Genomic DNA, 27,720 nt, shown 5'->3' on the forward strand with positions numbered 1-27,720 from the left:
TAATTATTTTCAAGAAATAAATGTTGTTAAATTTAGTTGAAATTTGTAATAATGTTCTTGGAGAAGTGTGGCTCAATGGTTAGAGCGGCAGACCCTGATGCAGAGGTCTGGCCCGGGACCAGGGTTCAATTCCCGCCTCGGCGGGTCTTGGGCTCAATTTCCTCGGACCTGATAATTCTCGCCTCGGTGCCTAATCTAATCATGGGTCCCACTCTGCAACTCTGGGCACTAGCTTGCTTAATCTCCACAACGGCCCAACAGCGCCGGGATGCCTGGCTTCACCTTGGGGGTGCCCAGGAGTGGGCATTTCACAGGGAAAAGCCAGGAAGGGTTCCACAGCGGTATGCGTACAGCGCCAAGACACCTCAGGGTATAAGTGCGCAATCAAGTACGAATTCATTTAATTTAATTGGTAAATAAATTTGATGAAACATTTTTTTGTTCCCTTATTATATATAGTTACATTTTTCCCTTTTTTAAAACAAATATTTGAGATAATTGAATTTAATTAATTGTAATATATTTATTCATTTTATACTAAAGAGTTTTTTTTTAGTTTTCCTTCTATTTTTGAAAGTTATATTGTTTTTCCCTGTAGTACTCTCAATTTTTTTTTTACTGTTCGTTTAATTACTTGGGATAATTAAAATCGAGTTTTGTAATGTATTCTTTTTAGCATTATGTCCATTATAAATGTGTGGCAGTAGTTAATGTTAAAATTTAAAAAAAGCTTTTTTCTTATTGTCATTTTGTTTGCAGTAGGAATAGTGCATTTGACCTCCCCCCTGCTAAAGTCTAACATTTCCCCCACTGTGGGTATGTTTGGATTGGGAATAGCACATTTAGGCCCCCCACAATAAAGTCTAACACTTTCCCCACTGTGGTTAGGTTTGGAGTTAGAATAGTAAATCAGAAGCCCTCAAAGTCCAACACTTTCCCCAATGGGGTTGAGTTGGAATAGTAAATCTGAGCCTCTCAAAGTCCAAAACTTTTTCCATTGTAGATAAGTGTGGAATGGGAATAGTAAACTTGAACAGCCCAAAGGCCAACGTTTTCCACCACTGTGGTTAGGTTTGGTGTAGGAATGGTAAATTTGATAATCCCAAAGTAGTTACGTATGGAGTTGGAATAGGAAATTTGAAACCCTCAAATGTCAACACTTTTCTCAAAGTTTTTATATTTGGATTGGGAATCTAAAATTTGAAACGCCCAAAGGTCAATTATTTGCCTGAAGTAGTTAAGTTTGGAGGGTGTACAGTAAATCTGAACCGCTCAAAGTCCAACACTTTCTCCAATGTGGCTAATTTTTTTAAATATATTTCTTTTTATTAAACAGTTCGACCAAAACACATAAATTGATTACAGACAGTTGACTCCATCAGTTCTCAGTGACATTGTATACATTTCAAAATGATACACAGTTATTATAGTAAGTAGATCAAGGGGTGCCAAGCACATCAGCATCAATCTGTCGGTCTGGCGGGAGACAAATATCACCCATGTAACGGTTCCATGCTTCCCACACCTTATTCCATTTCCCAGGGCATCCCCTGGCAATGTAGACTGATTTCTCCCTGAACCTGCACCAGTCCAGATCCTCCTTCCACCTCCCTACATGAGATGGTTGACTAGCGCCCCACTGTTGAGCGAGGTTACGTTTTGCTACCATAAATGTGAACGTTGGCCATTGCGTGGTGTAGGTGTTTAGATCCGTGGGTTCCTAGACATTTAATATGCATCTTCGAGCCTCTGGTTGCAAGTCGATCCCCAGGACCACCCGCAATGTGCGGTGGACATCCCTCAAATATGATTGTATCTGTTGGCAGTGCCACAATATATGAATAAATGTGCCCAGTTCCCCTCACCCCCTTCTGCACTCTCCACTTTCTAAATGACCCATTCGAACCAGGCAGGGACCCGTGACATAGGTCCTATGTAATATTTTAAGCTGCACTAACCTCAGCCTGGCCTGGATTGCAACCATTCGTGGGGAAGAGACTGCCTCCTGCCAGTCTTCGCCATCTAGTTCTAGCTCATCTTCATTCCAGTTTCTTTTAAGGTTTAGCAATGGATCCTCCATGTTGTTGATTAACTTCCTATATATCAGGGAAATGGTATTTTCTGGAAGGTGCCCGTCCAGCACCATATCTTCTAGGGAAGAGGCTTCTGGAGGTGATGTATGCCAAGGGATTTGGATGAGCAGCGCGTGATGAACCTGTAGGTAACAGAAGTACTCAGTGTCTCTGTTAGACCTGTCTGCCCTTTGGGTAGCCCCTCCTATTAATTATTTATTTTGTCCCCTTTTTGCCCCTCAAACCTTTTCTTTTTACCTTTTCATGTCCACTGGATTTTGTTTATAAAGGTATTGACCTAGGGGTTAGATGCTCTTTTTGCCTCAGTCCTTTCCCTGAGGCCTAGATGCCTTTTTCTGACTAGAAAATATGAGACCCACAAAATGGTCGCCATTAACTGTCATAACTGTAATTCCAAGCACAGGGCCCATAGGATAAAATGGGAATGATCTAGAACCTTCTGGTCAATTCTAGTGGCCAATGGCCTGCCTATATAAGGGCCAGTGGGTGAGCGGCCATTTTAGTGTGTGACCAGAGAGCCAGGGAGAGCCTAGTGAGGAGTGAAGCGTTAGAGTGGGGAGGCAAGCGCACTGGTAGGAGATGGTCTGACCTTTTGTTCAGCAGCCCTACCTTGTTGATGTAGCCCCCTGCCTACTGACTGAGCCCTGACAGCTCCACTTTATTTAAAGACTTCTGAAACCATCAACCTTCCTTGAGGAGAACGTCGTAAATTGGCTAGGAAAGTCGGTTGGGACAAGACCTGAATAACTAGAGGATTGTTCCGTCCTCGCGCTCTCCTCTCCTGGGGTGCCCCTGCCTGTATTGTTGACTCAAACGTTGAGGGGTTAATCCCTTCCTTGCCTTCCCTGAGAGGAGAATTGGCCGTAGGTAGTTAAAACCTACCCGGTAGTGCTTGGCGGGAGATCACGCCATCATCAAACTACAGCCACTGATTCCCTGGGTCCCTGTAGTGAGAAGTTAGCTGGGCGGCTTGACTGGGATCAGCGGGGCAGTGAGCGAGTGTCCAGCGTTGAGGAGAGCAGCGGATGCAGGCGAGCCAGCTCCCGGAAGACGGGAAACGAGAGCCTGAAGGAGGCCGGCCTGCGCAGTTCCTCCCCCTCTGACGAGCGAGAGGAGGGCGGGACTTGGAGCTGAGAGGGACGCCGGTGAAGACGCGGCGGAGCTCCAACCCCGCAGGCTGCTTTGCATCGTGCAGCGCGGGGGTCGGAATTATACAAGTGCCGAGATCTTGGGGGTATCGAGGCTCCAGCTGGAGCGAGTGGTAGACGAACGAGACCTTCAACCACGCGGTAAGACCGTAAAGGGGGGGGGAAAGCGGAGCCCCTGAACCTGCGAGGGTTTTGGTCTTGAACGAAGGGAGGGGAGAGCCACTGAACCCGTCTGTGGAGACTGCAGGGCAGGCGGTTAATAAACAAGAAAAGGGCCAGACGATCAGCAGCAGGTTTGAGACATCTTCCCTTCATATTGTGCTGGCAAATAGACTACCCGGACGCCACAAGTGTGTGACACCTTGGAAAACCTGTCGTTCCCTCTAGGGGAGTCTTCCTGGAGGAGAGCATTGCACTGTGGGAAGGGTAGAAGGCAGTATAACGAAAACGGAGGGTTCATTGTCAGAAAGGATGCACTGTTCATAAGAGTTGAGGTCAAAGGGCTGTATGGTAGTTAAGAGGGGAGCAGATGAAAAGGGCGACTCCTCTTAAACTAGATTCTAGAGCCTGAGACTGATTCTGTGAGGGATAAATACTCTCTTGGGACTTGAGAACAACGAAACTGGGTATAAGATAAATGTAACTTTTACTGCCTGTCTTTAGACTTGTCACACGGGGGAGTGAACTTATTCTGTGTATCCTAATTGAAGCTGTAGAAGCTAAATTCAATGCTCAAGTTGCAAGTAATATCCCAGTGTTATTGAATTGAAGAAAGGAGAAAAGAATTAATGCTGCTTAATGTAACTTTGCTTAACCATACATTGACAACAGAAACATGTATTGTACTAAAGGAAGACTGTGCTAGACGTTGAAAGAAACTACTAAAGAGTATTTTATAAAGCAGTCCGTATTTTCCTAAAATTTGGTGTAGTGTTGTTTTTGAGTGGATGGGACGTTGAGTTACTACAGGGTGTGACGTAAACTTAACACATGTGCCTTTGAATAATGCCTTCCCATTTAGTGCCAAGCTACCCTATGTGACTTGGAGATCCCAGGTCCAACATAATTGGTGTCTAGCGGTGGGATGACAACTGTGTTTGCGTCTACTCTGAAGTAACAAAGCGTACTCCACAGGCCTACACCTGGAGTTTTCTCCTGGCGGACTTCCCAATTACTACTTTTGCTTTTTCTAAATTTACTCCTGGTGGTGGGTGGAGGTAGCTTCGAATTGTCCCTTTTTGAACCAATTCTTCCTGAGTGGTTGTCCCTACCTATCTTATAAGCAAAATGGAGTTTGCTCTGGAGGAACTGGAGACCTATACTACAGCCCAGCTTAGAGACTTTTGTCAGAAGATGGGAGTTTTATTTAAGCGTGGTGCCAAGAAGGGGGAACTCCAGACCAGGTTGAGAGCGTGGGTGGCAGCACATGGAGAGGGAAAGGAAGAGGAAGAGGGGACGGACCGGGACAGAGTCATAGGGGTAGATGGATTGTTCCAACCTGAGATGGGGAACCTACTACCAGGACCTAGAACCTGTTCAAGGGCAGGCAGCAGTGTCTCCGGAAGAAGCTTAACCGAAGCTGAACTAGTGGACAGGAGGGAAAAAAGACAGCTAAAGTGGGAGTTAGCCAAGATGGAAAAGGAGAAAGAGGAACAGAGGACGGCTCACGAGTTTAAACTGAGGGAGCTAGAACTCAAGGCCCTACAGATAGGACCCTCTAATTCTCCAAATGGTGGCAGCGAAACAAAAGAACTGACCAGGGAATCCAGACCCTACCTACCTAAAGATATAGTTGCCAGTTACAGCTCAGGGGATGACATCGCCAAGTGGCTGGCTGCCTATGAGGTCTCCTTAAGAGCCCATGGGATCCAGGAAAAACACTGGGGGGGTGGTTTATACAAATACATGCCTCCTACTGGACGGGATACACTATTGGCCCTAGAGCAGGATGAGCAGACCCACTACCCCACCATGAAAGTGGCGCTGATCAAAAAGTTTGGACTGACCCCAGAGAAGTACAGGCAAAAGTTCAGGGGAAGTCACAAATTAGGCACACAAAATTGGGTGGATTTCCTGGACTATGCAAGGAAGGCATTGGAGGGCTGGATACAAGGCAGCGAGGTGAGGGACTATGAGGGGTTATACGACCTTTTTCTCAAAGAGCATCTACTCGAGAAATGTTTTCCCGAGCTGCGTCAACACCTGGTGGACAGCAAGCTGACCAACCCCAGAAAGCTTGCAGAGGAGGCGGACATCTGGGCAAGTACCCGGGTGTCCTCAAAGGGGACTGGAGGGGATTCCCAAAGGGCCGGACAGGGTGCCTCCCAGAAGAAGGAGGGGGGAGATAAAAAGAGGGAGTTCTCTAAAGGTCCCCAAAATAGTTTCCAGAGTAAGGGAACAGGATTCACCCCTAAGGCTAACCCGCCCAGAAACCCTCATCCTGGACAAAGCCAGCAGCCAAGGGTTGTCCACTGCTTTGAATGTGGTGGTGTTGGACATTATAAGGGAGATGTCAAGTGCCCAAAGAGACCACCCCCTCCCACCGGAGGAAAAGCCCCTGGGGTCGCTAGTGTAGTGCTCGGGGAGGAGTTGCCCTTAGATAAGGGGGGTGAGTGGGCAGGTGTCACCTTAGTGTCCCTGGGAGATCGGGAGATGGTTCCTAAGATCCAGGTGCCCTCAAATACTGTAAAGTATGGGCAATGGGTCACCATCAATGGCCAAAGAGGGGAGGCTCTGAGAGACACAGGAGCCAGTATGACTATGGTAAGGAGTCAACTGGTGTCTCCAGAGCAGGTGATTCCACATGTACTCCACCCCGCCGCGATGGCTGACGGCAGATTGGACTACTACCCTGTGGCCGAGGTTTCCTTTGAGTGGGAAGGGGTTGCAGGTTCACTTCGAGTTGCCGTAAGCCCTGCCGTGCCAGTCGATTGTTTGCTGGGAAATGACATGGAGCACAATGTCTGGAAGGAGGTGGAATACCGGACTCATTCGGAGATGCTGGGTACACCTGACTGGGCCTGTGCGAGGACAAGGTCTGCGACTGCCCGGAGGGGGAGTTCGCCTGGGCTGGAGCCTGGAACAATGGCCCAGCCCGCTGCCAAAAAGGGAAAGACCCGAAGACAGGAGAAGCCTGCTTCAGCTTCCACGCCCCATGAGACAGATCGGCCACCTGCGGTGGTGGGCCAGGAGTCCGTGGAGGGGGAAGTAGTCTCCCTGGAGGACCTACCCATCCCTGCTGAGTGGCATGTGGAGGGAGGGCCTACCAGGGAGGAGTTCTGTAAGGGCCAGAAGGAGTGCCCTACCCTTGAGGGACTGAGGCGACAGGCCGAAGCCCAGGCAGCAGGGAACGTTGCAGGGCACTACCACATTTACTGGGAGGACGGACTCCTCTACAGTGAACCTAAGGAACCTTTGCCCGGTTTATCCCGGGCCTTGGTAGTCCCTCAACGATACCGAGCCTTTCTTCTAGAATTGGCTCATGAGATTCCCTTGGCAGGACACTTAGGTCAGGACAAGACCTTTGCCCGGCTTGTCCCCCACTTTTACTGGCCTCAGATGAAAGTGGCTTCTGACACATACTGTCGGACGTGTGTATCCTGTCAAGCCAGTGGGAAGACAGGGGTGAAGCTGAAAGCTCCCCTGGAACCACTTCCTGTCGTTAGCACCCCCTTTGAAAGGGTGGGCATCGACATTGTGGGGCCATTGGATCCACCAACTACAGCTGGTCACAGGTTTATCCTGGTTCTGGTGGATCACGCCACGCGGTACCCAGCGGCAATTCCTCTGAGGACTGTCACTGCACCTGTTGTGGCTAGGGCCCTGATGGGGATCTTTACCCGAGTGGGTTTCCCCAAGGAAGTTGTGTCCGACAGGGGGACCAACTTCATGTCAGCATATATGCGGGCAATGTGGAAGGAGTGTGGAGTGACCTACCGGTTCACCACTCCATACCACCCCCAGTCCAATGGACTGGTAGAGAGGTTCAACAAGACCTTGAAAGGCATGATAAGAAGTCTGCCTGAGAGCCTGCGGAGGAAATGGGACGTCCTCCTGCCCTGTTTGCTATTCTCCTACAGAGAAGTGCCGCAGAAGGGAGTGGGCTTCAGACCCTTTGAGCTGTTGTACGGGCACCCTGTGCGTGGACCTCTCAGCCTGGTGAAGGATGGATGGGAAAAGTCTCCCAGAAAGCCTCCTCGGGATGTGGTGAGCTACATGCTGGCCTTCCGGAGCCAAATGGCAAAGTTGTGGAAGCAAGCTTCTGACAACTTGGAAGCCAGTCAGGCAGTAATGAAAGAATGGTACGACCACAACGCTCACCCGGTGGAGTTGGAGCCTGGCCAGAAAGTGTGGGTGATGGAACCTGGAGAGCTAAGTGCCCTTCAAGATCGTTGGGCAGGCCCCTTTGAGGTGTTGGAAAAGAAGGGTAAGGCCACCTACCTGGTGGATCTTAAGACCCCTCGACAGCCTCTACGGGTGCTGCATGCCAATCGCCTCCAACCCCACCATGAGAGGCCCGAGGTCATCTTGATGATGGTGACTGATGGTGCCGAGGAAGCAGAAAGCGAGCCTCTCCCTGATCTCTTCTTGTCTCAAGAAAAGGATGGGTCGGTGGAGGGAGTGATTCTCTCCCCATCCCTAACTCCTGAGCAGCGAGAGGACTGCCGCCAGGTATTGGAGCAGTACTCCTCGTTGTTCTCCCTTGTCCCGGGAAGAACCCACCTGTGTACCCATGATGTGGACACAGGAGACAGCCCACCAGTGAAGTCAAAGACCTATCGGCTGTCAGACAAGGTGAAGGCTAGTATCTACGGTGAGGTTACCAAGATGCTGGAGCTAGGAGTTATTGAACCTTCCAGTAGCCCCTGGTCCAGCCCGGTGGTGTCAGTACCAAAAGCTGCCCCACCAGGCACCACTCCAGAACTGAGGTTCTGTGTGGATTACCGGGGACTGAACTCAGTAACCAAGACGGATGCTCATCCGATCCCTAGGGCGGATGAATTGATTGACCGGCTGGGAGCTGCCCAATACCTGAGTACCTTTGACCTTACTTCAGGGTACTGGCAGATTTCCCTTACAGATGGAGCAAAGGAAAGGTCAGCTTTCTCCACACCTGAGGGACACTACCAGTTCTGTGTGATGCCCTTTGGGCTCAAGAACGCCCCTGCCACTTTTCAGCGGCTGGTGAACCAGGTCCTCTCTGGAATGGAGGCTTTCTCCGCTGCTTACCTGGATGACATTGCCGTCTTCAGCAGCAGTTGGGAGGACCATTTGCGTCACTTGCAAACTGTTCTCCAGGCCCTGAAACAGGCTGGCTTGACAATCAAGGCCAGCAAATGTCAGATTGGGCAGGGGTCGGTTGTGTACCTAGGCCACTTGGTGGGAGGGGGAACAGTGCAGCCCCTCCAGGCAATCATGGCCTGGGAACCCCCCAAGACCCAGACTGAGGTCCGAGCTTTCCTGGGCCTCACAGGTTACTACCGTCGCTTTGTGAAGGGGTATGGCACTATTGTAGCGCCCCTCACAGAGCTCACATCCAAGAAACAACCTCGACGGATAGTCTGGACAGAGGCTTGTCAGCAAGCCTTTGTAAAATTGAAACAGGCAATGTGTGCAGCACCGGTCCTGAGGGCCCCAGACTTCTCCAAGGAGTTCATCGTCCAGACAGACTCATCCGAGCATGGCATTGGGGCAGTGTTATCGCAACTCAATGAAGAGGGTCTGGATCAGCCTGTAGTCTTCCTGTCTAGGAGACTGCTTCCCCGGGAACAGAAGTGGAGTGCAATTGAGCGGGAAGCTTTTGCGGTGGTATGGGCTCTGAAGAAGTTGCGGCCATACCTGTTTGGCTCGCACTTCCTGGTTCAGACTGACCATCGACCTCTTCGTTGGCTGATGCAAATGAAGGGGGAAAATCCTAAGTTGTTGAGATGGTCCATCTCCCTACAGGGAATGGACTTCCAGGTGGAACATCGGCCTGGAGTGGACCACGCCAATGCAGACGGTCTCTCTAGGTATTTCCGCCTTAGTGATGAGGACTCCCAAGGGGTTGGGTAGCTCTCCCCACTTTCAGCTGGGGGGGACGCGTGTTAAACCTGTCTGCCCTTTGGGTAGCCCCTCCTATTAATTATTTATTTTGTCCCCTTTTTGCCCCTCAAACCTTTTCTTTTTACCTTTTCATGTCCACTGGATTTTGTTTATAAAGGTATTGACCTAGGGGTTAGATGCTCTTTTTGCCTCATAGTCCTTTACCTGAGGCCTAGATGCCTTTTTCTGACTAGAAAATATGAGACCCACAAAATGGTCGCCATTAACTGTCATAACTGTAATTCCAAGCACAGGGCCCATAGGATAAAATGGGAATGATCTAGAACCTTCTGGTCAATTCTAGCGGCCAATGGCCTGCCTATATAAGGGCCAGTGGGTGAGCGGCCATTTTAGTGTGTGACCAGAGAGCCAGGGAGAGCCTAGTGAGGAGTGAAGCGTTAGAGTGGGGAGGCAAGCGCACTGGTAGGAGATGGTCTGACCTTTTGTTCAGCAGCCCTACCTTGTTGATGTAGCCCCCTGCCTACTGACTGAGCCCTGACAGCTCCACTTTATTTAAAGACTTCTGAAACCATCAACCTTCCTTGAGGAGAACGTCGTAAATTGGCTAGGAAAGTCGGTTGGGACAAGACCTGAATAACTAGAGGATTGTTCCGTCCTCGCGCTCTCCTCCCCTGGGGTGCCCCTGCCTGTATTGTTGACTCAAATGTTGAGGGGTTAATCCCTTCCTTGCCTTCCCTGAGAGGAGAATTGGCCGTAGGTAGTTAAAACCTACCCGGTAGTGCTTGGCGGGAGATCACGCCGTCATCAAACTACAGCCACTGATTCCCTGGGCCCCTGTAGTGAGAAGTTAGCTGGGCGGCTTGACTGGGATCAGCGGGGCAGTGAGCGAGTGTCCAGCGTTGAGGAGAGCAGCGGATGCAGGCGAGCCAGCTCCCGGAAGACGGGAAACGAGAGCCTGAAGGAGGCCGGCCTGCGCAGTTCCTCCCCCTCTGACGAGCGAGAGGAGGGCGGGACTTGGAGCTGAGAGGGACGCCGGAGAAGACGCGGCGGAGCTCCGACCCCGCAGGCTGCTTTGCATCGTGCAGCGCGGGGGTCGGAATTATACAAGTGCCGAGATCTTGGGGGTATCGAGGCTCCAGCTGGAGCGAGTGGTAGACGAACGAGACCTTCAACCACGCGGTAAGACCGTAAAGGGGGGGGGAAAGCGGAGCCCCTGAACCTGCGAGGGTTTTGGTCTTGAATGAAGGGAGGGGAGAGCCACTGAACCCGTCTGTGGAGACTGCCGGGCAGGCTGTTAATAAACAAGAAAAGGGCCAGACGATCAGCAGCAGGTTTGAGACATCTTCCCTTCATATTGTGCTGGCAAATAGACTACCCGGACGCCACGAGTGTGTGACACCTTGGAAAACCTGTTGTTCCCTCTAGGGGAGTCTTCCTGGAGGAGAGCATTGCACTGTGGGAAGGGTAGAAGGCAGTATAACGAAAACGGAGGGTTCATTGTCAGCAAGGATGCACTGTTCATAAGAGTTGAGGTCAAAGGGCTGTATGGTAGTTAAGGGGGGAGCAGATGAAAAGGGCGACTCCTCTTAAACAAGATTCTAGAGCCTGAGACTGATTCTGTGAGGGATAAATACTCTCTTGGGACTTGAGAACAACGAAACTGGGTATAAGATAAATGTAACTTTTACTGCCTGTCTTTAGACTTGTCACACGGGGGAGTGAACTTATTCTGTGTATCCTAATTGAAGCTGTAGAAGCTAAATTCAATGGTCAAGTTGCAAGTAATATCCCAGTGTTATTGAATTGAAGAAAGGAGAAAAGAATTAATGCTGCTTAATGTAACTTTGCTTAACCATACATTGACAACAGAAACATGTATTGTACTAAAGGAAGACTGTGCTAGACGTTGAAAGAAACTACTAAAGAGTATTTTATAAAGCAATCCGTATTTTCCTAAAATTTGGTGTAGTGTTGTTTTTGAGTGGATGGGATGTTGAGTTACTACAGGGTGTGACGTAAACTTAACACATGTGCCTTTGAATAATGCCTTCCCATTTAGTGCCAAGCTACCCTATGTGACTTGGAGATCCCAGGTCCAACAGTCTCTCAAACTGAATTGTATTTTGAGTGGGTCAAATGTGTGGACTGTTTCCTCCCCCCAAACATCTTTGATTCGCGAGATCCCAATGAGGTCCCACTTATCAAAACCCTTGGACTTCCAGAGGTTTGCCAGTTTCTACAGTGGAGTGGCTAGTGTGAGTTTATTTTCCCACTTCAGGTGTCTATTGACTGCATGCCATATCTGGACAGTGTGTGCCGTTGGGCCAGTCAGCGGGAATCTATGGGGCCCAGCGTATAATGCTCTAGTGTACTCTCCCCCTGGGAGCTGCAACCTATCCATGGCATATCCGGGATCATTTGGGTGGCCATAGATCCCGTGGTTGATAGCCGCGAGCTGGAACGCCCAGTAGTATGTCTTTAGGTCAGGCAATCCTATTCCCCCAACGTACAAGTTTAGAGTTAACTTTGAGAACGCTATTCGGGGTCTACCCTCCCAGAGAAGCTGTCTCTGGAGACTCTCAATTTCTCTGAAGTAGGACGCCGGGATCGGATCCATTGTATTTTGGAGTGCATACATGAACCGAGGCAGAGCCATCATTTTAAAAAGCACCGCCCTACCTAGCATGGAGAGCGGAAGGGATTTCCAATGAGTGACGTAGTTCTTATGTCTCAGCATGGGTGGGTCAAGATTGCGGATAAAGCGGAGTTTCAAATCTAGTGTTATGTAAATACCGAGGTATCTAAAACCTTCAAGAGCAATCTGGATCGGGCAAGTACTCGGAATGGCAGGCGGGTCACCCCGAAGGACGTAAAGCACCGATTTGGACCAGTTTACCGTGAAATCAGAGTATCTGCCGAAGATTGCCAGTATGTCCAGAAAGCAGATCAATGATGCTCTCGGATTGGTGAGATAAAAGCAGAATGTCATCCGCGTATAGGGAAATCTTGTCCTCCCACTCCAATGACCACCGCAATCCACGTATAGATCGGTCCTGCCTGATCCACGCCACCAGCGGCTCCAGTGCCAGAGCAAAAAGGATCAGAGATTTCCCTATACCCTGCGAGTGCCCCTGCTCAGCTGGAAATCTGGGGATTTGCGATTATTCACCACCACCCGGGCCATTGGGTCAGAGTACAGGAGGCAAATCCAGCCAGTGAATTGCGGACCTAAGCCCAATTTGCCCAGAACTGCAAATAAATTAGGCCACTCAACCATGTCAAACGCCATGGTGGCATCTAATGATACTAGGGCTTCCGGCTCCAGTATTGTAGGGGTTCTACCTAGCCCTCCCTTTAAGCGACGCAGATTGAAGGCTGTATTACGATGGGGCAAGAAACCCGATTGATCCAGGTGGATCAGGGTGGTAATTACTTTTATCAAATGTGTCGCTAGCAATTTCGCCAGGACTTTGGGCTCCACATTCAGAAGCGATATTGGCCTATAGGATGCGCAGCTGGTCCTGGGTTTACCTTCTTTGTATATGACCACTATGTTGGCTACTTGTTGGTCATATGGGAGCTTTCCTTTCTCCTTACTTTCCGCTAACATAGAACGGATGTAGGAGGTGAGCTTATTAGATCCCAGTTTACATAGTACGATGGGAATACCGTTGGGTCCTGAAGCTTTCCTTGAATGCACGCCTCTATTGGCATGTGCCACTTCATCGTCCGTCAGTGGGGATTCCAAGTAATCCCTGTTTTCGCCTGAGAACATGGGTAGTTTGATATCTCTAATCATCTCACTATTTTCTTCTTCAGTGAACCTACCAGTCGTACTATAAATAACGCGATAGTGGTCAGCAAACGTGTCTGCAATGGCCTGCGGGTCTGTAATGGCGTGGGAATCTTTCCACTGTACCTCGGGCACCAGTCTCAACGCCCACTCCCGTCTGTTTAGCCAAGCAATCAGCTTCCCGGCCTTATCTCCGTGCTCGTAGATTCTACTCTGGACCTCTCTACTCTGCGCCCTGGCTCTATCCCTGGCGATACTGTGGAACTCATCTTGCGTTAACCTCAGGAGATGAAGACCCTCAGGGGTTACTGCTCGGGCCATTTCCTCTTCTGATTTTAACACGTCTTCCTCTGCTCTTTCAAGTTCAGCTTGTCTTTCCCTCTTTTTCCCTGCTAGCAAGGAGAGCGTCTCTCCCCGGATATCAGTTTTATACGCCTCCCACAGGGTCTGTGCTGAGTCGACCGTACCCTCATTTTCTTGGAAGTTTCTATCAGTGGCTTTGGCAATGTTCTTCCTTGTAGTCGGGTCTTTCAAGTACCATGGCTACTCTACCGAAACTAACATGGTCTAATTCCATCCTGAGCCACGCAGGGGAGTGATCTTAAATGCCCCAACCCAGGTGACGTACCTCCCAGAGAGCATGGCCCTGCGCAGCCGGGACAAGGATATAGTCTATGAGTGACAAACTGTGGTGTGTGCCAGATACGTGCGTGTATTGTGTTCTGCCTGGAATGTGTGCCCGCCAGCTATCCACCAGTCCTAGTGTGTCCAAAAAATCAGAAAGCCACTTCAGAGCGGGCCTAAGTTTACGAGGCGGATGTCGGTCCAGTTTCCCAGCCATTACCGTGTTGAAGTCTCCATCCAGCACCAATAGTTCCAGTGGAAATGTCAAGAAGATCGAGCTCAGGTCTTTAAATGTGTCCGACTGCAGGCCAGGCGGGACATAGATTGAGACGAACGTGGCTGTCTTCCCTTCCCATTGGCCCGAAACCCCTATATATCTGCCATGCTTGTCTTACCACGAGGCCTGTATTGTGAGGGGGAATGCGTTTTTGATCAGTATGCCCTCCCCTCGTGACCCAGAGGTGAATCCCGTTTGTGCCACCAGTTTATACCCTCCCCTATGTAGGGCCATGCACTTGTTCCCAATTAGGTGAGTTTCCTGTAATGTGGCTAATATTAAGGTTGCACCAGCAAACTAGAATTTCCCCAAATTATAGCACTTTCTTCACTGTGATTTTTTTTAAAATTGTGAATACTTAATGTGATATCAATACATTGTTAGCATTTGTTAGCATTTTTTTATTTTGTACATTAAAAAATCTATACTCATTACTTTATAGATAATTTGCCTTCTTTTTTTAATGTAGTTATTATAAAGTATTTATTACACTTTATTTTTAAATGCATTTTCTAAACATCTTACTAAATGGCTCTTTTTACAGTGCATTATCTTTTAATAATTTTAACAGTTTTTTTAATTTTTTTCATTTCAAAGAAAAAAAACATTGTTTTAATTCAGAAGAATTGTAATTGCACATATGCTATTAGAGTAGTGTAAAAAGATTGATTTGTAATTCTATTATATTTTTTGCATGGATTTACATTTTTAACGAATATGTCATTTTTTACATTACTTGCATTATGTTATATTATTTATCAGAATTTTTAACATATTTTTACATACAACATTTTTGTATATTTTTTAAACAGAAATGGTTTAACATGTTTCTTACCTTTAAATTTTTTTAAATAAAACCGTTTTTTACATTTTTTTTCCAATGGAATGGAAATCTTTTCTTATTTTTATCCCATTTCTATGATTCTGTAGTCTTTCTTCACCCTGTTCGTGAAGTTTTCAGTTGCTGTTTTCTATTGTTGTTCTCTGGTTCATTTTAGACTATTTTAAACTTATTTTCGAAGGGCGTAGTGGAGAGGTGTTTAGACTTAGGGCCTGATTAGGATGGCAGGCGGACATGCCCTATTGGATTATGGGACCGCCCGACATGCTGTTGGCGGTCACGTCAACCTCATTACAATGCGATTGCCTCCAAGCCTGTCACACGGCCTATCTCCTGTAAGCTGCGGGTGCAAGAAATAGACAGGGAACATACCCCTGCACTACATGGCAGGCACCATGCCTATGGTGCCCCACCAACACCCACAATCAAGGGCCAAGGAGAAAGGGGGGCCCGCTGGGGGCCCCAATGTCCCTTTCCGCCAGCCTTTCCATGGTGGGTGAACCGCCATGGAATGGCTGGCGGGGAGGGACATCGAAATCCCTACAGTGGAGCCTGGTAGGCATCGCCACCATTGTGGAGATTGCGCCACATCGGGGGCTTGCGCCACATCGGGGGCTTAAGTAGCCCGCCAGATGCGTGACAGTCGGTGTTTCTGCCCACCATGAAACCACCCACCAATGTAATATGCTCAACCACCAGCTATGTATTTGTACGCCCGATTACTGGCAGTTTGCTATTCCCCCATATTTCATTACTGACCCCACATATATATCTTTCTTTATTTTATTGGAGTGTTTATTATATTTTTATTGTCATGAAATGCATGTTTTTATATTTTCAATGGTGTTGTACAACTTTTATGGGTTTTTTCTTAGAACCAAATAAAGTCTTTTGAAATTGAAATATGCTGGGCAGGAAACCTGTCTCCGATGGCGGTGAGACTGCCTCTGACGAGCTGTCGGTGGCAGTCTCGCTGTCATCATAATCAGCACCTTAGTTAGGGCAGTCTTCATAATTTGGTGGTCCTTTAGTATATTATGTTTAGTGAAGTTCATTGTACTGTGGTACGCAGTACTGCAAAATGTAATGTTTAATTATATTTGATATGTGTATTCTATGGGTTTAACACCGATATTAATGCTTGTTTTTTACTGTGCTTTGGTTTGTACTAGAGTTGTGTTTTTTAGTGGGTTTATATGTTCTTTCCTTTACAGATTTTTATTTTCAGACATCAGACATTCTTTTTCCTGTAGGAATATTAATTAAATGTTCAAGGATTTTTTTTTCCACAAAACATCACGTTTTACTTCTGCCCTGATTTTTCTAGTTTTCTTGGTGAGTTTATTTCGTTTGTCCACTTGTTTTGGTTTTAGATGGATTCCTTGGAGTACTGGACTTGTATTGGGTGCTCTTTTTTTGGGGTTTATCTTTGGATTTGTTTTGACTCTTTTTTTATCCATTGGGATTGTATTTTCACGATCATCATTTCTCTGACCAGGACTTCAGCTACAACGTCATTAGTGTTATCTTTATGTGATTGGGTGGGCAATGTTTTATTTATATGGGTGAGCATTATTTTAACTAAATAAACAAGCAAACACTTTTCTATCATCTATAAAATAGTCTAACACAAGTAAAAATCATGTATATATATATATATACACACATATATATATATGATTTTTTCTATCATCTATAAAATAGTCTAACACAAGTAAAAATCATGTATATATATATGTGACCACAACGGAACTAGCACATACTTACCCACTGGAGGGCTAGAATTGAAACCAAGCGCTGGCAAACCACAAGTACCACAATGCTGCTTCAAAACGGAAGTGATTCCTAAATGGGCCTGGCCATCGGAAGTGGAAAAACATTAATAACTTTACTTGTGGCAAACCAACGACTATTTGGCATACCTGTGAAGAAGTTTCAAGAGAAACGAAACATGTTGGAAACAATGCTGAATCTGTTGTTCTGCACGAATAATAAATGAATGAAGGCGAGGTTGTTGTGCGACTCATATGTCTCCTGAAGGGGATGGTGTTGTAATAGATGTCGGCGTGGTTCTGCCGAGGAGGTAACGCACAGCCAAACGAAGCGCCATGCAGCCCCGCATCTGAACCAATCTTTGAAAGTGTTATTGGGAACTGCGGTGCTCCTGGAGACTGGACTCCGGTTCTGGCCCTCAGACAGTCATAAAAGTTTGACTGACAGCGAGGGAACCTGCATTTCAAATTCGTAGTGGAAAGAAAAGGGTTTGTGACCACAACGGAACTAGCACATACTTACCCACTGGAGGGCTAGAATTGAAACCAAGCGCTGGCAAACCACAAGTACCACAATGCTGCTTCAAAACGGAAGTGATTCCTAAATGGGCGTGGCCATCGGAAGTGGAAAAACATTAATAACTTTACTTGTGGCAAACCAACGACTATTTGGCATACCTGTGAAGAAGTTTCAAGAGAAACGAAACATGTTGGAAACAATGCTGAATCTGTTGTTCTGCACGAATAATAAATGAATGAAGGCGAGGTTGTTGTGCGACTCATATGTCTCCTGAAGGGGATGGTGTTGTAATAGATGTCGGCGTGGTTCTGCCGAGGAGGTAACGCACAGCCAAACGAAGCGCCATGCAGCCCCGCATCTAAACCAATCTTTGAAAGTGTTATTGGGAACTGCGGTGCTCCTGGAGACTGGACTCCGGTTCTGGCCCTCAGACAGTCATAAAAGTTTGACTGACAGCGAGGGAACCTGCATTTCAAATTCGTAGTGGAAAGAAAAGGGTTTGTGACCACAACGGAACTAGCACATACTTACCCACTGGAGGGCTAGAATTGAAACCAAGCGCTGGCAAACCACAAGTACCACAATGCTGCTTCAAAACGGAAGTGATTCCTAAATGGGCGTGGCCATCGGAAGTGGAAAAACATTAATAACTTTACTTGTGGCAAACCAACGACTATTTGGCATACCTGTGAAGAAGTTTCAAGAGAAACGAAACATGTTGGAAACAATGCTGAATCTGTTGTTCTGCACGAATAATAAATGAATGAAGGCGAGGTTGTTGTGCGACTCATATGTCTCCTGAAGGGGATGGTGTTGTAATAGATGTCGGCGTGGTTCTGCCGAGGAGGTAACGCACAGCCAAACGAAGCGCCATGCAGCCCCGCATCTGAACCAATCTTTGAAAGTGTTATTGGGAACTGCGGTGCTCCTGGAGACTGGACTCCGGTTCTGGCCCTCAGACAGTCATAAAAGTTTGACTGACAGCGAGGGAACCTGCATTTCAAATTCGTAGTGGAAAGAAAAGGGTTTGTGACCACAACGGAACTAGCACATACTTACCCACTGGAGGGCTAGAATTGAAACCAAGCGCTGGCAAACCACAAGTACCACAATGCTGCTTCAAAACGGAAGTGATTCCTAAATGGGCGTGGCCATCGGAAGTGGAAAAACATTAATAACTTTACTTGTGGCAAACCAACGACTATTTGGCATACCTGTGAAGAAGTTTCAAGAGAAACGAAACATGTTGGAAACAATGCTGAATCTGTTGTTCTGCACAAATAATAAATGAATGAAGGCGAGGTTGTTGTGCGACTCATATGTCTCCTGAAGGGGATGGTGTTGTAATAGATGTCGGCGTGGTTCTGCCGAGGAGGTAACGCACAGCCAAACGAAGCGCCATGCAGCCCCGCATCTGAACCAATCTTTGAAAGTGTTATTGGGAACTGCGGTGCTCCTGGAGACTGGACTCCGGTTCTGGCCCTCAGACAGTCATAAAAGTTTGACTGACAGCGAGGGAACCTGCATTTCAAATTCGTAGTGGAAAGAAAAGGGTTTGTGACCACAACGGAACTAGCACATACTTACCCACTGGAGGGCTAGAATTGAAACCAAGCGCTGGCAAACCACAAGTACCACAATGCTGCTTCAAAACGGAAGTGATTCCTAAATGGGCGTGGCCATCGGAAGTGGAAAAACATTAATAACTTTACTTGTGGTAAACCAATGACTATTTGCCATACCTGTGAAGAAGTTTCAAGAGAAACGAAACATGTTGGAAACAATGCTGAATCTGTTGTTCTGCACGAATAATAAATGAATGAAGGCGAGGTTGTTGTGCGACTCATATGTCTCCTGAAGGGGATGGTGTTGTAATAGATGTCGGCGTGGTTCTGCCGAGGAGGTAACGCACAGCCAAACGAAGCGCCATGCAGCCCCGCATCTGAACCAATCTTTGAAAGTGTTATTGGGAACTGCGGTGCTCCTGGAGACTGGACTCCGGTTCTGGCCCTCAGACAGTCATAAAAGTTTGACTGACAGCGAGGGAACCTGCATTTCAAATTTGTAGTGGAAAGAAAAGGGTTTGTGACCACAACGGAACTAGCACATACTTACCCACTGGAGGGCTAGAATTGAAACCAAGCGCTGGCAAACCACAAGTACCACAATGCTGCTTCAAAACGGAAGTGATTCCTAAATGGGCGTGGCCATCGGAAGTGGAAAAACATTAATAACTTTACTTGTGGCAAACCAACGACTATTTGGCATACCTGTGAAGAAGTTTCAAGAGAAACGAAACATGTTGGAAACAATGCTGAATCTGTTGTTCTGCACGAATAATAAATGAATGAAGGCGAGGTTGTTGTGCGACTCATATGTCTCCTGAAGGGGATGGTGTTGTAATAGATGTCGGCGTGGTTCTGCGGAGGAGGTAACGCACAGCCAAACGAAGCGCCATGCAGCCCCGCATCTGAACCAATCTTTGAAAGTGTTATTGGGAACTGCGGTGCTCCTGGAGACTGGACTCCGGTTCTGGCCCTCAGACAGTCATAAAAGTTTGACTGACAGCGAGGGAACCTGCATTTCAAATTCGTAGTGGAAAGAAAAGGGTTTGTGACCACAACGGAACTAGCACATACTTACCCACTGGAGGGCTAGAATTGAAACCAAGCGCTGGCAAACCACAAGTACCACAATGCTGCTTCAAAACGGAAGTGATTCCTAAATGGGCGTGGCCATCGGAAGTGGAAAAACATTAATAACTTTACTTGTGGCAAACCAACGACTATTTGGCATACCTGTGAAGAAGTTTCAAGAGAAACGAAACATGTTGGAAACAATGCTGAATCTGTTGTTCTGCACGAATAATAAATGAATGAAGGCGAGGTTGTTGTGCGACTCATATGTCTCCTGAAGGGGATGGTGTTGTAATAGATGTCGGCGTGGTTCTGCCGAGGAGGTAACGCACAGCCAAACGAAGCGCCATGCAGCCCCGCATCTGAACCAATCTTTGAAAGTGTTATTGGGAACTGCGGTGCTCCTGGAGACTGGACTCCGGTTCTGGCCCTCAGACAGTCATAAAAGTTTGACTGACAGCGAGGGAACCTGCATTTCAAATTCGTAGTGGAAAGAAAAGGGTTTGTGACCACAACGGAACTAGCACATACTTACCCACTGGAGGGCTAGAATTGAAACCAAGCGCTGGCAAACCACAAGTACCACAATGCTGCTTCAAAACGGAAGTGATTCCTAAATGGGCGTGGCCATCGGAAGTGGAAAAACATTAATAACTTTACTTGTGGCAAACCAACGACTATTTGGCATACCTGTGAAGAAGTTTCAAGAGAAACGAAACATGTTGGAAACAATGCTGAATCTGTTGTTCTGCACGAATAATAAATGAATGAAGGCGAGGTTGTTGTGCGACTCATATGTCTCCTGAAGGGGATGGTGTTGTAATAGATGTCGGCGTGGTTCTGCCGAGGAGGTAACGCACAGCCAAACGAAGCGCCATGCAGCCCCGCATCTGAACCAATCTTTGAAAGTGTTATTGGGAACTGCGGTGCTCCTGGAGACTGGACTCCGGTTCTGGCCCTCAGACAGTCATAAAAGTTTGACTGACAGCGAGGGAACCTGCATTTCAAATTCGTAGTGGAAAGAAAAGGGTTTGTGACCACAACGGAACTAGCACATACTTACCCACTGGAGGGCTAGAATTGAAACCAAGCGCTGGCAAACCACAAGTACCACAATGCTGCTTCAAAACGGAAGTGATTCCTAAATGGGCGTGGCCATCGGAAGTGGAAAAACATTAATAACTTTACTTGTGGCAAACCAACGACTATTTGGCATACCTGTGAAGAAGTTTCAAGAGAAACGAAACATGTTGGAAACAATGCTGAATCTGTTGTTCTGCACGAATAATAAATGAATGAAGGCGAGGTTGTTGTGCGACTCATATGTCTCCTGAAGGGGATGGTGTTGTAATATATATATATATATATATATATATATATATATATATATATATATATATATATATATATATATATATAATATTTTTACTTGTGTTAGACTATTTTATAGATGATAGAAAAGTGTTTATTTAGTTAAAATAATGTTGTCTATTTTGTTTTGCATGGTTCCATATTTTTTAAATATTTATTATAGTAAAGTTTAATTATGAATAATATTTTTTGTCTTTTGAAATATTTGTATTCGGGTTGGTATTTTGACTTTCCTTCAATGATTTTTATAAATAAAAAAAAAGAATCAAGTATGAGTGTTTGTGTTTTAGCAAAGTTAAATGACATTGTTCTTTCATGTTTCTTTGTTTTCTAAGTGGGGCTAATGCGATTGAATCTACACATGGTAGGCCTGGGTTGTTCATAAAGTGTCTAACTTTGAATGCTAGGAGTTCATGCATTTGTATATTGTGTTTGGAGAGCTTTGGTTTAGACTGGGTTAGGAATTGTTCAATTCTTAGGTCAGGATAGCTCTGTTCCTTTTTTAAGTATTTCTTTGAATTGATAGAATGTAGGGTGGATTCCTTCAAGTATTTCTTGGAAGGAACTATGCCACCATTTAACTGCGCTATTTGTCTTTGCTACTTCAGTCATGGTGCTAAAAAAGACATTCCATTACTGTAAGTGATACTTGGGTTGGCATCTGTAGCCTGATTGGTGCATGCAACCAACCCAACTATCCTCAAAATAATGCATTAGTGGAGCAAGTTTTGTTTCACATTCTTGGTAATAGGAGAATTTAATAAGCATATCATAATGTTGAGTGACTTCTGTTCTAGGACATATGCTAAAGCTATTAGCTTATTTTGTGCTAATTCTAGGTTAGTTGCATAATGCATGCGCAGGGTGGATATTTCTAGGTGCTTCCTTATGCTCTGCTTAAAGTGATAGTAGCACCCCTTTGAATTGTGCAGCGTCTGGTTACATTTTAAGTATGGTCATAATCACTGGCTGTTTAAAACCTATGATGATTTTTGTGGGTTGTAGTTGTTAGTTTGTTGTTTTATATGTGTTGGCATTTCATTGTATGTTGTACTTTCTTTGTTGGGTAACAGGGTATATTATAATAAAAATAAATCAGTCAAATGACGTTAAGAAATATCCTACAAATTGTAGATATTAACTTGAAATAGGGCAGTGAAATGGTACTTATAGCAAAGAAAATTTTCTGGTTCAGCATGCTGGAGCCCGTCATTCTTTTAAAAAATTTTCACACAGTTTTTTTTATCTCTATTAGAAATCATTTTACAGAACGTCAAATCAGAGCAGGAAAGATTTCAATCCAGTAAAGAGCCAAGCTTCTGAATAAACAAACAACCGACACTAGGAAGCATAAACGCATAAATGATACTTCCACCAAATGGTACTTAATGCCAGAATGAACAATAAAACAATAACAGCATGGCTGGGACAGCATTCACAGAAATCTTAGGCAGAGACATATTAAAGAAAGGGCAAAGTGGGCAATTGCCCAGGGTCCGCACCTTCAAAGGTGCCCTTGGGAAGTTAACTTTCTCTCTCACTCCTGTCTGTTTCTTGATCTCAACCTTTAACGTAAAAGTCAATATTATTTGTCATGAAGGGGCTTGAATAAGTAGAAAATGGGAAATAAAATGCAAAGTTGTTCCAAACAAGAGACTGAAAATATTTATTGCCCGGCCCCTAAAATCCTAACATCACACTGATGGTAGGACAAACATACTGGGCAAATGAAACAGATTAACCCACACAACTTGAGCACAACTTTTGAGCAGTCAAAAAAAAGTTATATTTATCTTTGATACTAGCTTGTTGGGAGTGAAAAAAACTTTTTTATCCTAATTTGGAGACTTGTCATTTCGTGTATGATAACCTAGTATGTTTCTGAAACTTTATTGTCATGAAGAAGCTAATTTCGGTTTCAGATACATCACATTTCTTAACCAACCCAAAAAAGCATATTAAAACTTGTGCATGAAATCATTATTTATGAATTCTTAATTCGCATGCACTCTCTCGTTCCACCCATTCACAAATATACCCACTCATCTACTGATCCACGTGATTGGGTCTAACCTGCTCCAGCTCCTCTCGTAGCTTCCTGATCTCTTCAAGTTTCTCTTCTCTCAATGCTGTACGGAGCTCTTCTAAGGCCTCCTGCTTCTCCCTCTGGAAAGAGCGGCCGAGGAGCTCCTGCTCTTGGATTCTCTGAAATGAGTCATGTGGGGTGTTACTTAATTTCCTACAACCGACACGATTCTCAATGCAATAAAAAAACAAGCATTTGCAATGCAATAGGTCTCGCATTTGTAAAAGTTACAGCTATTGGCGGCATAAATTATAATTTTTTAATTAATATTTTTGGGTTTGCAGTGGAGTGATTATATTTTTCGGTTTGCAGTGGAGTGATTATTTAACAAAAAAAAGTGCATGTGAAACTATGTTGTTAGAATTAGTTGGGGCGTTTAGGAGTTAGTGGGTGGAGGAAACGAAGACAGGAAGAAGGCGGACAGCCAGTTGGGGCCAGGGCTAGAGCCGTTAGATAGAACAGAACCTTCCCAGGGAGGAGATGGGCCGGACCACGAGGGATCGGGTGAGGTCTGCCAGCAGTTATGAGTACACTTTCACCCATGCTGGCTGGCGCGAGAAAGTGAAAAAAGTTATTTGGGTGAGCCGTGCCGAAGAAAATAAATACACGGCCGCCATTGTGAAAGACGAAGGTGGCTGACAGAGGACACAACTACGGCGTGCTGCGCTCCTTGCCAAAAGCATACAATATTGAAAAAAATAGATTTTGGTGAGTGGCGCAGCACCGATGGCTTAGAATCTCTACCATCACTCCGGGTGAGGTGACCACCGGAATCCAACATTAAGGCTCCTGGACCAAAAGAGGCGAAGGGTCCCAAACATCACAAATTTCAAGGCCTGATCCATCAAGCAGGACCACATGACCTGACCTGACCTGACCTGAACATGGAACATGAAATAAGCTAGATGCACCAAATAAGGCGGTGACAACAAATCTGGGAAAACGTGTCCATAAAACCACCTGCCCTGAAGAAGACCTTCACCGAAATTACTCACAGGCCCATCTTCAAAGGTCGAAACGCGTCGACGCAAACACAAATGGGGCCAAAGGCAACCATAAATCGACGCATTGTATACACAATAGTAGCGCACTCTGAAAGATGGAATTTGGGATCCCATCCCGGGATAGACTTGTGCTCTGACCCCAACCACAATAGGGCCCAGCAGTAGTGTTCAACACTACACATAAAAAGGACACCAGTAGCAGAGGTTCCAATGGTAACACGTTTCAGAACACTTGACAAGCAACCGCATATGTTCTGTTGCATGCCCATAAATTCATTCATGAACTGTATTTTAGACGTAGTAATATCTTTGTTGTACAGTAATTGTTTTTTTTATATTAATCCTTTACATGTATCCAAGAAATGTAGTCATGTCAGTTATGTATCTTATTAGTTTTTTCTCTTTTCAATATGTCTATAAATGCATAGTATGTTTTCTTTGAAACATTCCTTTTCTCAAAAAAAAGAGCAAAAAGAAAGAATTGCTATGATTCATGAAAAGTTTCAGTGATTCATTTCAGAATAATGATGCAAAAATTACGCATACAGGCGTGATACTCAGGAGTGTACAACCTGGATGAAAGACTAAAATCATAGCAGGTCAAATTAAAGACAGTAAAGGGAACAATGTTTTGGTTTCTTCCACCTCAAGTAGAATTTGATTAATGGTCAGGGAGGCAAAATTCCAATTTTGATTTTTAAAGATGAAGGCGGCTGACAGACGACACGATAGCGGTATGCCGCACTGCTTACCAAAAACATACAATATTGAAAAAATAGAGTTTGGAGAGTCAAAGGAAAGAAAGGCACATCCGCTATTGTTAAAGATGATTGCTGCTGACAGGGGACACGAGCGGCATGCCGCGCTGCTTACCAAAAGCGTACCATTTTTTAAAACTCGAGTTAAGCGAGCCCTGTCGAAGAAAAGAAAGGTGCAGCTGCCACTGTTAAAGTTGAGAGCGGCGTGCCTCGCAGCTTAAAATTAGGTTGTGTGCAGCGTCATGGTGCAGTTGTGTTCTAGAGCGGTGGAAGCAGGAGAGCCTGTCGTGCCTGCAACAGCAACTGGGAGAAAGTAATTAATAAAATAGTACTCACAGACTGTAAATAAATCATACAGAGTAACAACACATGTTACAGGGGCAGTCCTCATGTGAGGTTACAAAAGGAGAAAAGGCATTACTAAGGAGGGACTACTAAGCCTATTCATGAATCAAAATCCACCATTTACAGTACAGTAAGTGGAGCCAATTGAAAAGATGTGCGAAAAAGAGCAGAACTTCAAGTCCATACCTGAATACAGCATGTCTGGAAGAGACAGCGCAAGCGCTGCCTAGGCGAGATCTAAAATGAGGAGGTTCTCGAGATAAGAAATGTAGTGAACAGCGATTAGGAAAAAGAAGTATGCAGAATCCTGTGGCAGGAAAGAGGTGGAAGAGAGGGAAAGGAGAAGTTCTAGCAGAGGAATGAAATGTGCTGTGTTAACAAGGAAGTGTGGAACAATATAGGGGTGGGCTCAGAAAAAAGTTTTATCAGACAAAAGGAAAGAGGTGTGCAGTGACAGAGGAGGTGCAAAATGATAGAAAATAACAAGTAAGAAAATGTAAATTGTATTAGATATTCCTTTAACAGTTAACCTAGGACAAAAATACTCTGTAGAAGTGGTAAACTACTACTCAAGGGGAAACCTCAATCATTGTGACCTTCTGCCCTGAACCCTTAAAAAGCATAACATTACCGCACACTCATTTGGAAGAATATGTTTGATTTGGGAGAATATGTTCTACTTCAGGGTTCTGTAATGCAGTTACCTTCTTCTCACCCCTCAAATATGTAAATGGTTTCTGTTTTTTCACTGACAGATACACTGACTCATTGATAGTGGTTTGCACTCTGCCACACTCCCTTCTCATCGAGCAAATGTTCAACGTAAAAATTTTTATTCAACCTAATCCATCCTCAACTTTTGCTGGCACACTGCATTCCAAAAAGGTAAAGGTGTTCTCGAGCTCTGGCACTTATAATGTGAATGCCTTTCATGGTTCTGCTTTGAAAATACATTTTTGCTTCTTTCCACATGATATTTGAAAGGGCTCTGTGGGGATTCCCATCCTGAAACACCCCTTGGACAGTCTTGTTTTCACTCCTGGTTTCATGTGATAAGGGTTTCTACGAAACAATCAATCTTTTTGGCCAACTATCTTGGATCATCGAACATAAATTCTTCATTATGTCCATGAAAATCAGATGTTGATGAATGACTAAGTACCAACATGACTCAACAAATCTTTCAAGGTTGTGATTAGTTTCCCTTTTCTCCACCCATTCAGATTTTGGCTTAGGACTGAAATTACTTTCCCAGCTCTGCTCAAATGTTTTGACAATCAACCCAAAGCTTTCATAGATTGCCCACACGTAACAAATCAACACCTATGCTATTTCTTCTGGGTACTTGGCAGTTCTGGTATTATCCTACTGCTCTATATAGATGGTGTAAACCTGCTCAAGGGTATGGACTCAACTTGAACACATACTACTCAGCAACGCGCTTGAATATTTGATTTTAGAGATATGACAATGTGATTCTGGGACTTATTGTGAACTTCACTAAGCATTAAATAGTGATGCCTGGGATTAAGATAGATGCAGCTGACGCAAGCCAATCTGGCTGCTTACATCAAAGATTTACATGACTCTCACCTCTGCTCAAGTTCTCCATGAATGCTTAGCAGAACCCGCTGGAGTGTTTACGTATGTGATGAGGGGTATTTATGAGGACCCTGAGTTAGTTTTGCATCACCTGTACTTTTCAAGGGAGTTTCCTGAAACATTGGCCTATCTGCTGTGCTAGAACCTTCCTCTGCTTTCTGTGGTGAATCAGTCTGTGAATCAGTCCTTGAATATTTCAAGATATTCCCTTATTTGACTGTCCTCCACTCACAATCAGTGTTGTGGTACTATTCCATTACTTATATAGTGACCAAGAGACTTTGCCAGCACTACCAATAGGTTGGCAATTATAATTGTATAGATTGCTGCAATGTATCCAAAAAATATCCACATATCTTTATCAGAGATCGCTGCATTACACTAATTCTTTTCCATCTTCCCACCACAACCTGCAGTGAAAATATCAACCACCCCCGCCATCCGTTAAATTAACTGTAGCTTGAGACACCAGGGTCCTACTCGAATGGCTTTCTTTTGTCCCTTAACATCTCTCTCATGGAGAACTAAGTCACCTTTTTCCTGTTTCACTCCTGGGCCCAGTCTTTTTGACTTTGCTGATACATACTGAGATGAGATAAAAGTGCCCAACTGTTCTATCAAAATAACACTGATAATAGATTCACAAATAGCATCTCAATTACACTAGGACTAATACCACCTTCCTTAAAAAATGTAGCACTGTCACCGATATACAGTACTTATGTAAGTACAACTCCCAAACTTCCCTCCTTGCTCCTGCATGTGTTCGGCTGTGGGTCTCATAGTTTGTAGTGTGCACATTAAA

General features: G+C 45.4%; 1 protein-coding gene across 1 annotated transcript in view; it reads right to left on the bottom strand.

The window, feature by feature from the left end:
* LOC144792163 (uncharacterized) overlaps positions 1-27,720 on the bottom strand; it is a 581,805-nt gene that overhangs the window by 209,003 nt on the left and 345,082 nt on the right. The window contains exon 21 of the mRNA XM_078667056.1: positions 23,194-23,325. Coding sequence (XP_078523182.1) covers positions 23,194-23,325 — 132 coding nt within the window. The remainder of the gene's footprint in view (positions 1-23,193; positions 23,326-27,720) is intronic.

The sequence above is a fragment of the Lissotriton helveticus genome, chromosome 11 (assembly GCF_964261635.1).
Source record: "Lissotriton helveticus chromosome 11, aLisHel1.1, whole genome shotgun sequence".
In the NCBI taxonomy this organism is placed as follows: Eukaryota; Metazoa; Chordata; class Amphibia; order Caudata; family Salamandridae; genus Lissotriton; species Lissotriton helveticus.